Raw genomic sequence first — 11665 nt, forward strand, 5'->3', positions numbered from 1 at the left:
CAATAAATTAAAAAAAAAAAGTTCTGAAGTGTTCGAGAAGCAGATATTTTTCTTAATTTAACATAATTTTGTTCTTTAAAGGAAACTTTACTTTCGTTACTTGAAACGTAAAGTTTAGTTTTTCTCCGAAACAAAAAAATTCGATAAACACAACGGACTTGTCTTTGATCGTTTTCATCTACTTGTGGGGCTTGAAATGTTGGAATTATCTATATTAAAAGCTTTATTATTTTCTTGAGAATTTGGTGAAAGTAATCTAAATTGAATGGTCTATTTTCTTATGAAGTTATGTTATAGTTTTTATTAAGATATTCAAATTGATTAGTATATTATTACATAGATAATAGATTTCATGTTCGAATCCATGAGTTACTATCATGTATGTATGTCATTTTATATAATAATCTTTTTAATATATAGTTTTAGAGGGTGCTGCATGCTAGGTTCCATCTCCTATTTTCTCCTTGCTTTGGAAGCATGCCGAGTAGATAAGAATTGGCTGGCATACCACAGCTGTGAGATGGGGAATTGCTTTCTCTGAAGGTGAAGATGGAAAGGAAATATCTAATGCTTTACACGCTTGAGTTGGCTACTATGTAGGTTTCTCGGTCCACACGAATGTGGGGTTGATGTGGTGACATATAGTGAACGGTAGGGCTGACATGAAATAATCCATCAGTAAAATTAAAAAAAATATGGTCAACTCAAATTCAACATCCTAATATCTTCAAGATTTATAAATTTTATTAAAGTTTATAAATCGTAATATAAAAAAATTACATATGTTTGAGGTGCATAGGTTGAGAGAGCCTGACCCCCTCGATCGCCTCCTGAGAGGCATAGGTCGGGAAGACTTGACCCCCTCAAAATTATCTCCGAGATATGTATACCGAAAAAACTCGACCCTCTCGACTATGATCTCATGAAAGACATAGGTTGAGAAGACCCAACCCCTTCATAAACACACCCGATGAATGCAGGAAGCTTAACCTTTTCAATAGCATGCACATGTCGGGCGCCCTCGATCTCCCTCAATACTCGCTTGAGGCATATAAGTTAGGCATCCATGACCCCTCTCGGGTGTCCTCAATGTGTAGAGGTCGGGCATCCTCGACCTCATTGGCGCTTGCCTAATGTGTGAAATTCAAGTGCCCCCGACCGCCTCAGTGCTTACCCGAGGCACATGGGTTAGGTGTCCTCAACCCCTTAGGAGTGTGCTCAATGCACAAAGGTCAAGTGTCTCCGGCCTCCTCGATGCTTGCCCGATGCATGAATGTTGGGCACCCCTGACCCCTTCAGTGCTTGTCTAACCCCTCTTGGGTTTGCTTGACTCATGAAGGTTGGGTGCCCCTAACCCCCTTGGTGCTTGCCCGAGACACATAGATTGGGCATCCTTGACTCCCTCGACATTCGCCCAATGTGTTGAGGTTGAGTGCCCTTGATCCCGTCGAGGTCCAATCAAGATGCGGAGGTCAAGCACTCTCTACTCACTCGGGGCTTGCCCGAGGCACAGAGCCTAGGTATTTTTGACCCCCTCATGACCAATACATGTGAGATACTCTCAACCCCCTCAAAGAACCAATTAAAGAAGTGTAAGCTCAATGTATTGAATAAGCCGAACATCGCACTTTAAGTCTCTCCTAAGGGAGCTTCCAAAGTATGCATAAGAAAAATATCAATGATCTATTATCTGAGATGTGACATCAACATGATAACCATACTGGCATAGGGGAAACAAACCCTATCCTCTCTATCAACCCACGTGAATGTGTGAGTCCAAAATAGTCACTTGAAGGTTGCCTCTCTCTTATCGCCTATATAGGTAAAAGTTCAGAATGAGGCTATTAGAGATCAATAGAGGCTACCTTCCTACAAAATATTCAATCTTTTTATTATTTGGTATAAAAGTTTATCACAACTCGAGATACTAACTTAATCATCAAAGGGACCAGGTCAGGAAACCCATTCCCGACATCAGTCTTTGTACAGGTCATATGAGGGAGTATGATATTTTCACCTCGAGGGTATCTCAGTTACATCTCGAAGTTTCTGCATGATGTTATGCCTTATATGTGGTTTGGATATGTAATAGTATTGTACGAGGAAAATAATTAACTTTACAAATATTCGTTAATCATGTTGGTGAGGGAGAAAACTAAAAAAATACCAAAAAAAATGCCACATATATCAATAATCAAATACTGTATCAGAGAGGGAGTTGATGTAAGATTAAACATAGTTTAACAAATCTCGTTTATATCCATAGAGAAAACTATATTTTTCAGGATATATGAGATTAATTATAAAATTTTGAAATATCCTCACATAACTCCCATTACACATTATCTCATATAAACCTAAAGAATTCTTCTTTAAACCCTCTTTATATCTACTTGAGAGAATCGGAGCACCCAAAATGTGTTGCCTTTACCTCTCCCTCTCACCAAAATGTGTTGCCTTTGCCTTTGCCTTGAGAGAATCGAAAGTATCTTGCTTCTACCTCTTCCTCTCATCAAAACCCTAAAAATTGATGTGTATTTATATGAATAAATCCGAATTCATATAGGATTTTTAATTTAATTAGGATTCTTCCAACCAATTTAATATAATTATGATTTTTAAAAATAATTATCAATCCTAACAAGTCAGAAATTATAATCTTGAAGTTGTGATAAGGCTTCGCTAATGTCCATCTTAAAGTTCTTGAGATCCATAATTTTTGATGTCTTGATTATTAAAAAAATAGTCCCAAGACATCAATTTCTATCCAACATAATTTGTATTAAAGTTTTATTTTTAACGTAGGCTTCTCATATCAAGCTAGCTAGCTTAATTATGACAAATCAATAAGGGGTGTATCAGATGGTTCATGCAAAGTCACGGAACAAAAGTTGAATAACTTTTGGCTTTTGTTCCTGCACAACTTGCTATATTGACTACGGTGGATGAGATTTGCAATGTATCCAACTTAAACCGTATTCCATGGGTCTGATCCTGACAAGTTGATATAGACATGCTTATAATATTATGTAATAGTTCGACCATTAGGTACATATGGGCCTGATTGAAATAGTGGCTCATTCTTATAATCTTATTTATTACCACTCATATTTGAGGGGGGCTGATATAATCCAAAATTAACGTCTCTGTTACAATTTTGACTTTGCATATGAATCCTTATCTCCTTCTCACACAACGAATATTTAACAAACTTTTAGAAAAATTCATCAAGTTGGTATGGTTGAGTTACTTTGACCCGAGAGGTATAATGATCTTTACAAGTAAGTTTTTAATCTCCAACAAAAGGAAACATTTGTACTCAATTTGTTGAGTTACTAGCTATCATTGCGTGTCTTCTTTTTATTTCTCTTGCTTATATTCATCGGAGCTGCCTTGCGATTCCATAAGAGAGAAGCAGACGGTAGCTGCTGATAATAATATATTTTTATTTCTCTATGTTGAATTTTGATGAAAGAGACGTATAAAAGGGCATCATAGAAGCCACCGAAGATTTCGTTGCCAAATTCTATTTCGGAAGTGGTGCATATTGGCAGAGTCTAGAGAGCAGAGTTTAATAAAAGCATATTGGTTTCATTCTGCAGCGTGTTTAATAAAAGCATCGGTTGGTAATCTTTGCCTTGTTATGCAAATCTTGGACGCTTGAAAATTTGATTTGCTTGTACTATATGCTTTACACTTTCTTGAGAATTTGTGTAGGTTATTAAATGAAGGCTGAGGGATGATTGGATTCTGATTTGCTTGTATGTACACTTTCTTGAGAATTTGTGTAGGTTATTAAATGAAGGCTGAGGGATGATTGGATTCTGATTTGCTTGTATGTACACTTTCTTGAGAATTTGTGTAGGTTATTAAATGAAGGCTGAGGGATGATTGGATTCTGATTTGTGCCTGCCCAACATGACGGCTCTGCTACGGAGGCATGACAGAGAGCCGACCGATGAGTAGGAATTCATTCGCAGCAACCAGCAGATTTATATGTGTTGTGTGCTTTAGTGATTTCGTTACGTAATCAATAGCTCATGCATCCATTAAATATTATCAAATGAAATCTCCTACACCATTTCCACGAATCAGAGCAATGAGCTTCCTATTCTCACCGCTTAGCATATGGGATTCCTATGCTGCTTAGAGTAATATTTAAAGCAATAGGGAGGAATAGCGTTCGTATGATGCAATGCAATGGTTGTCTGATTCAGTGCCTCGAGACTACGCTGCTATTGGAAACTACCAACTCCCTGTTTACTACAAATATAAAATGATCATGTCGTCAAAGAGAAAAGGATAAGGGAAAAGAATATGCATTATTCGCTCGTATCATCGTTCCACATTAGAGGGAAAAGAATATGCGTGACACAGTTGGCGTGTCTAGCAATGGAATCTTTCTTCTCCCAGAAATCTCTCCACCGCCTTCTTCTTCTCTTGCTTGTCTTCTCAGTTTCTCCGAAGCTGGCATCGTCTTCGCTTGCATCGCAAGGTCGAGTGCTCCTCTAATGGAAAACCACCCTCCGAAGCCAACAATCACTTCGATCTTGGAACCTCAGCACCAGCTCATGCATCTGGAGAGGCATAACCTGCAGCCTCCGGCGTCACAGGGTGATCACCGAGGTTAATCTGCCGAGCATGGTTTTGGATGGGCCACTCCACACTCTCAACTTCTCCGCCTTGCCTCACTGACCGGCCTCAATCTCACGTTCACAAGGCTCAGCGGGCAGATCCCTCCCACCATCTTCACTCTCTCTGAGCTCATCTCTTTTGATGTCAAAGGAAACGACATCAAAAGATAAAAACAATAAAAACAGAATCCTTTTGGGGACGATCCTGTTGCGATTAAAAACGACTTTATTGGGATGAAGGCGTAAGAAAATGATAAAAACAGAATATTACGATACAATTAAAAAAAATTATTTCGATCAAGAAAACCGATGTAGTATTTAAACAAGAGGATTGACGTAGAATAATATTCCAAAGTATATACTTCTTCTATCTTGCTTCATTAAACTATGATCCTATTTATAGGACTTAGTGATAATTACCTTATTTGATCATATCACACATGATTGAGTTAGATGTAGGAATTATCTTGTAACTTCTAGATCATGGATCATTTTTTAAAACATATTTAAAACTATCCAGAACATAATAACTACTCAGATAACTACTATGAATCAATTCTCAACACTCTTCTTTGATTCATAATTACATATACTGATTTACGATATGAAATAAACATGCTTTTGAATTGGAAGTGACTTGGTGAAGATATTCTTAAGCTGTTCAATCTGTTCCGTAATATTTCATTGCTATAGCTCCACTTGCTACGAGATTCCAGATAAAATGATAATGTATCTCTGTATTCTTCGTTCTTCTTTGAAGTGTTAGATTGTCAGACTTATTATTATAAACAACGCAAGAGCCATAAAATTATTATAATAGTAGCAATCATTGTTTCTATGGTCTTCTTCCATCTCTTGTTTATATTCATGACTATTTACCTGTTGATAATAATCACATCAAAGGAGGTGCCATTCTGTACATTGAATTTTGTTGGAAGAGACATATGAAAGGACATCATTGTAACATAGCTTAGATAACTAATATATATCAATGTTTAATCTCTGTCCAGATCATAGTCAAACACCCAAAAGTGTCTTGTCTCTATATCTCTCGTTTATCATAACCCTGAAACTTAATGTGTATTTATATAAATAAATTTTAATTCACAAAGATTTTTAATTTAATTAGAACTCCTCAAATTAATTTAAATATAATTATAATTTTTTAAAATACTTATCAATCCTAATAAATCAGAAATTATAATATTTGAAGTTGTGATGAGACTTTATAGTAAAGTTCTTGAGATCCAGAATTTTGGATGTCTTGATCATAAAAAAATAGCCTTAAAACATCATTTGTACTGATTCTTTATTTTTACCTTAGGCTTCTCATATCAAAGCTAGCTAGCTTAATTGTGACAAATCAATGTGGGTGTGTCAGATGGCTCATGCAAAGTCACCGAACAATAGTTAGGTGACATTTGTTTTTGTTTCCCTACAACTTGCTTATTTGACTAGGGTGGACGAGATTCGCAAGGTATGCTTCAACGCCATGGTTCTGATTCCAACAAGATAATATCGCTATATCTATAATATTATCTAATAATTTGACCATAAAACAAATATAGGTTCGATTGAAATCATAGCTCGTCTTGACAATCTCATTCGTTACTACTCATATTTGGACAAAATTAATATAATCTAAAAATAATATATCTTTATTATAATTTGGACATTGCTTATGAATCCTTATATTCTTCTCACAATTCACTGAGCAACCTTCTTAAAAAATTCATCCAAGTTGATATGGTTGAGTTGACTTAACCTGGGAGGTATAATCATGTGATATATATATATATATATATATATATATATATATATATATATATATATATATATATATATATATATATATATATATTTCTTTAGAAAAAGAAAGAAAACTTGGTGATCAAAGGGGACGCATATAATTAACATAGATGTCGTCCTCTCATGGCTTATCAACTTAATTGCTGATATAGTAAAATACAAAACTATCAAAATTCTTATCTAAAATATCTTTTTTCCTCTCTTACTTATCCTCTCGATTGCTAATATAGCAACGTTTTATGTTTTACACAATGAAAAAAAAGCTACTCTAAAGAGAATTAATGTGGAAAGAGTGGCACGTCTAACATGACTTGAGATCCATCACACGATTGATCTCTCCATCTTAGTAGACAGTACGATACCATACATTACACGGCATAGTAATCACCACATCATCTCTTGTACCGTAGACTTTTCGGTAAACTTATGACATCGCTGTAAGATTAGTTTAATAAGAGTACAAAAAAAAAGTAATTTGCATGCCAAAGACAAAAAATGGTAGCAGAGAAAAAGTCTTAAGCGGCATGCATAGCACTAGATGTCATGACCAATGGAATTTTGAGTCATAGTTGTTGAATTCTGGTGACCGAAGCATGCATGCAGTGAGAGAATTGGTCAATAATATTGAGATGCACTCATTGATGTGTATCCCCTTATAAATACCTGATCTCTTTGCTCAACGACCATGCAACAGAAAAACACATCTTTGCCTTCTTGTCTTGCTGTATGGCATCTCAGCTTCACAAAACTTTGCTTTGTGCCACTTTGCTGCTGCTATCGCTTCCCAGTGCTCTTCTTGTCAAAGCTTCACTCGGATCCCAAGGGAGGGCGTTGCTCCATTGGAAAGCCACTCTTAGGAGTCCTCAATCCCTGAGATCTTGGAATCTCAATTCTAGTCCTTGCAATTGGACCGGAGTTACTTGCAATTACCCCGTCGCAGGTAGAGGGCGTTCGGCGATCACCGAGATATCCCTGCCGAGCATGCGCTTGGCAGGGCCACTTGATGCTCTTGACTTTTCGACTTTGGGATCGCTCCTCCGTCTCAATCTTTCCTACAATCAGTTCGGTGGGGTAATTCCTCCGGCCATCTCTGCTCTCTCCAGGCTCGTATCTCTTGATCTCACTAGCAATCAGTTCACAAGCAAAATCCCAGTTGGGATGGGCTCCATGAAAGAGCTTCGATTCCTGAGTCTTAGCCATAATCAAATGGTTGGTGCTATACCTCCATCTCTTTGCAACCTCACCGGCCTTACGTCCTTGCACCTGAAAGATAATAAGCTTGTGGGTGTCATTCCTAAGGAGTTAGGGAGGTTTCAGGAGTTGATGTATTTGGATATTGGGGTTAATAGGCTATCTGGTTCGATCCCATCTAGTTTAGGAAATTTGACAAAGCTCTATCACTTAGATCTTTACCAAAATCAATTAACTGGTGTCATCCCTCGAGGATTTGAAAATCTAGTTAATCTCGTTTACCTATCAATCGCCGATAATAATCTAAGAGGTGGGGTTATCTCTTCTTTTGGAAACCTAACCAAACTGCAATTTTTTTGGCTACAGAGAAATAAACTCTCAGGTCCTATCCCTTTTGAGATTGGAAATCTAGTTGAGGTTACCGATCTCAACTTGTCAGAAAACCTATTAACCAATTCAATTCCTTTTTCTATAGGAAACATTACTAGATTAGAGAGACTTAGCCTTTGGGATAATCAATTGTCTGGTTTTATTCCTTTTGAGATTGGAAATCTAATTGAAGTTACTAATCTCTCACTCTCGAAAAACTTTTTGAGTGGTCCCATTCCTTCCTCTATAGGAAATATGACCAAATTAAAAATCCTTTACCTTTGGGATAATCAATTGTCTGATTTTATTCCTCTTGAGATTGGAAATCTAATTGAAGTTACTAATCTCATACTCTCAACGAATCTTTTGACGGGTCCCATCCCTTCCTCTATAGGAAACTTGACTAAATTAAATATTCTTTATCTTTTGGATAATCAATTATCCGGTTTTATTCCTTTCGAGATTGGGAATCTAATTGAACTTACTGATCTGGCACTCTTCAAAAATCTACTGTCAGGTCCCGTCCCGTCCTCTATAGGAAATATGACTAAACTCGTAAAACTAGGTGTATACAATAATCTATTGTCCGGACCTTTGCCTACGGAGATTAATAACATTCATGGACTGACATACCTAGTGTTGTCAAATAATAGCTTCTCTGGCTATTTACCCCAAGATATATGTAAAGGTGGAGCCCTACAATTCCTCATTCTTCAAATGAACAATTTCGAAGGTCCCATTCCCACGACCTTGAAAAATTGTACGACACTAGAAAGGGTCCGTCTTGAACACAACCAACTCACCGGAGATGTATCTCAATGTCTCGGAGTGTATCCCCATCTTTCTTATATGGATTTGAGCTTCAATCTATTCTCCGGTACGCTCTCACCAGACTGGGCAAGATGGCACAATCTGACGCTCTTCAGAATCTCAAATAACAACATCACCGGAGTCATACCCACCGAGTTTGGGCAGTTGACGAAACTGCAAGGGCTGGACCTCTCGGGCAACTACCTACAAGGAGAGATCCCAAAGAGCTTCGGCAGCTTAACCCTTCTATACAATCTGAACTTGGGCAACAACCAACTCGTCGGCCAGGTGCCTTCGGAGTTTGGAATGCTGTCCAATCTTGAACTACTTGATCTCTCATCCAACAACTTGGCAGGAAGATTCCCAGATCAATTAGGCAACTGCAGGAAACTCCGATCGTTGAAGCTTAACAACAACAACTTCAGTGGAACCATTCCTTTGGCCATTGGTAATCTGGTGGTCCTTCAAGACACGTTTGACGTCAGCCACAACACACTAACAGGGGAGATTCCATCCCAACTCAGCAAATTGGTGATGCTGCAAATCCTGAATCTATCGCATAATTCCTTGTCGGGTCATCTTCCCTCTTCGCTAACGTATATGACGAGCTTGTCTACCGTAGATGTATCCTACAATGAACTGGACGGCCCTGTTCCTGATAGCCCAGCTTTCCGAAGAGCCCCGGCGGAGTGGTTTGCCCATAACAATGATCTGTGTGGAGTTGTTCGAGGATTGCCTCCGTGTGTTACACTCGGTACTCCAACGAAAGATGACCGAAGCAAGCGCCACAAAGTGGTTGTAATAGCCATCATTCCTTCCGTCGTCGTCTTCCTTCTCTTGTTTGTATTCACTGCAGCTGCTTTTCAATTGCACAAGAGAAAGAAGCCGGCAGTACCGGTCGATGATAATCACATCAAAGAAGGTGCATTCTCTATATTGAATTTTGATGGAAGAGACGTATACAAGGACATCATCGAAGCCACCGAAGATTTCGATGCCAAGTACTGTATCGGAAGCGGTGCATACGGCAGTGTCTACAGAGCAGAGTTAGCAAGTGGGGAACTGCTAGCGGTGAAGAAGATTCATCTACCAGACACTGAAGGTACATGCGACGAGCAACCCTTTCAAACTGAGATACAAACTCTTACTCAAATTCGACATCGCAATATCGTCAAGCTTTACGGGTTCTGCTCCTCTCCCCGACGCAAATTTCTGGTGTACGAGTACATGGAGAGAGGAAGTCTGGGATCTGTCCTCCGAAGCGAGACTGCAGCTGAATTGGACTGGGTGAAGAGGGTGACCATCGTGAAGGATGTCGCCTGCGCTTTATCCTACATGCATCATGACTGCACACCACCCATCGTTCATCGAGATATTACCAGCAACAACATCCTACTTGATTCCGAATTCAAGGCTTGTGTTTCCGACTTTGGAATTGCTCGACTACTGAATCCGGATTCATCAAATTGGACCATGCTTGCAGGCACACGGGGTTACTTAGCACCAGGTGAGTTTCTCTCTCTCTCTCTCTCTCTCAGATCTCGTAGTTTGTGCAAATTAAGAATACTTGCAATTGTGAACATATTCAAATTATATCTTGGAGGAGATATCTATGGATTGGCGGTTTGATCATTGGCTCTTGCTGTCTGCAGAGCTTGCATATACAATGAGAGTGACCACCCAATGCGACGTGTACAGTTTCGGAGTGGTGACGCTGGAGTTACTGATGGGAGAGTATGGAGAAGTGCTCATTTCCATTCTGTCGTCTTCACCGATCAACGATAGCTTTGTGAAAGACGTATTGGACCGACGTCTACCCGTTCCGGAGGGTCAAGTTGCGGATGAAGTAGTTGCAATTTTGAGCTTGGCTCTTCGTAGCGTGGACAACCACCCTGAATCACGCCCGACAATGAAACAGGTCTCCGACAAGTTATGCGTGGTCAGAACACCCCCACCAAGCCTCCGATCTATTGATGCATTGAAGTTTTCTTACTTGATGAGCGTGGAGATATGATCTATATGCACTCCTCTGTGCCCCGATGCTTCTTTTGGTCAGAATCGGTAGACTTTGTTTCCGTATGGCTTGCTTTATTAGTGGTTTCATTCTTCAGCGTGTTTAATAAAAGCATCGGATGGTAATCGATCTCTTTTCTAAATCTTGGACGCTTGAAAATTTTGATTTTCTTGTACTATATGTTTCTTGAGAATTTGTGAAGAAAATTAAATGAAGGCTGAGGGATGATTGGTTTCTGATGTGTACCTGCCCACCACGACTGCTCTGCTACGGAGGCATGACAGAGGGCCGACCGAAGAGTAGGAATTCATTCGCAGGAACCGGCAGATTTGTTTGTGTTGTTTGCTTTAGTGATTTCGTTACGTAATCAATAGCTCATGCATCCATTAAATATTATCAAATGAAATCTCCTACACCATTTCCACGAATCAGAGCAATGAGCTTTCTATTCTCACGGCTTAGCATATTGGATTGCTATGCTGCTTAGAGTAATATACTCTTGATAGCTATTTATACACACTCAGCAGGAAGGTTATACACATTTATAATGGAGGATTTTTCTCAACTGTTTAGAGATTTCCTCAACTGCCTCGAGGAAATCTTTTCTGCTTATCATGCCCCCGCAAGATTGAGCTTCCATCTAGGATGCCGATGAAAAAAGTTTACAGACGAGAGGCTTTGTGAGTGTGTCTGCTAGTTGATCAGCTGTATGTACGTGAGAAACACGGAGTTGATGTCTGACAACTTAATCTCGTACGAAGCGGAAGTCAATGGCTATGTGTTTCATACGGGAATGGAACACTGGATTAGCACATAAGTAGGTAGCTCCAATATTATC

At 38.9% G+C, this 11665-nt stretch overlaps 1 protein-coding gene across 1 annotated transcript; it reads left to right on the forward strand.

Moving 5' to 3' along the window:
- Positions 1-8852: 8852 nt before the first annotated feature.
- Positions 8853-10827, forward strand: LOC135675239 (MDIS1-interacting receptor like kinase 2-like). The gene is made up of 2 exons (XM_065185517.1): positions 8853-10320; positions 10466-10827. Exons 1-2 carry the CDS (start codon positions 8853-8855, stop codon positions 10825-10827), a joined length of 1830 nt encoding a protein of 609 aa, XP_065041589.1.
- Positions 10828-11665: the final 838 nt, after the last annotated feature.

This window comes from Musa acuminata, chromosome BXJ1-5 (assembly GCF_036884655.1).
Source record: "Musa acuminata AAA Group cultivar baxijiao chromosome BXJ1-5, Cavendish_Baxijiao_AAA, whole genome shotgun sequence".
Classification (NCBI taxonomy): Eukaryota; Viridiplantae; Streptophyta; class Magnoliopsida; order Zingiberales; family Musaceae; genus Musa; species Musa acuminata.

Bases quoted from the DNA above. Each gene is read 5' to 3' on its own strand.
- LOC135675239 (XM_065185517.1), top strand. From the start codon at position 8,853: ATGGATTTGAGCTTCAATCTATTCTCCGGTACGCTCTCACCAGACTGG. The intron at 10,321-10,465 runs GTGAGTTTCTCT...TGCTGTCTGCAG, and splicing joins ACGGGGTTACTTAGCACCAG to AGCTTGCATATACAATGAGA.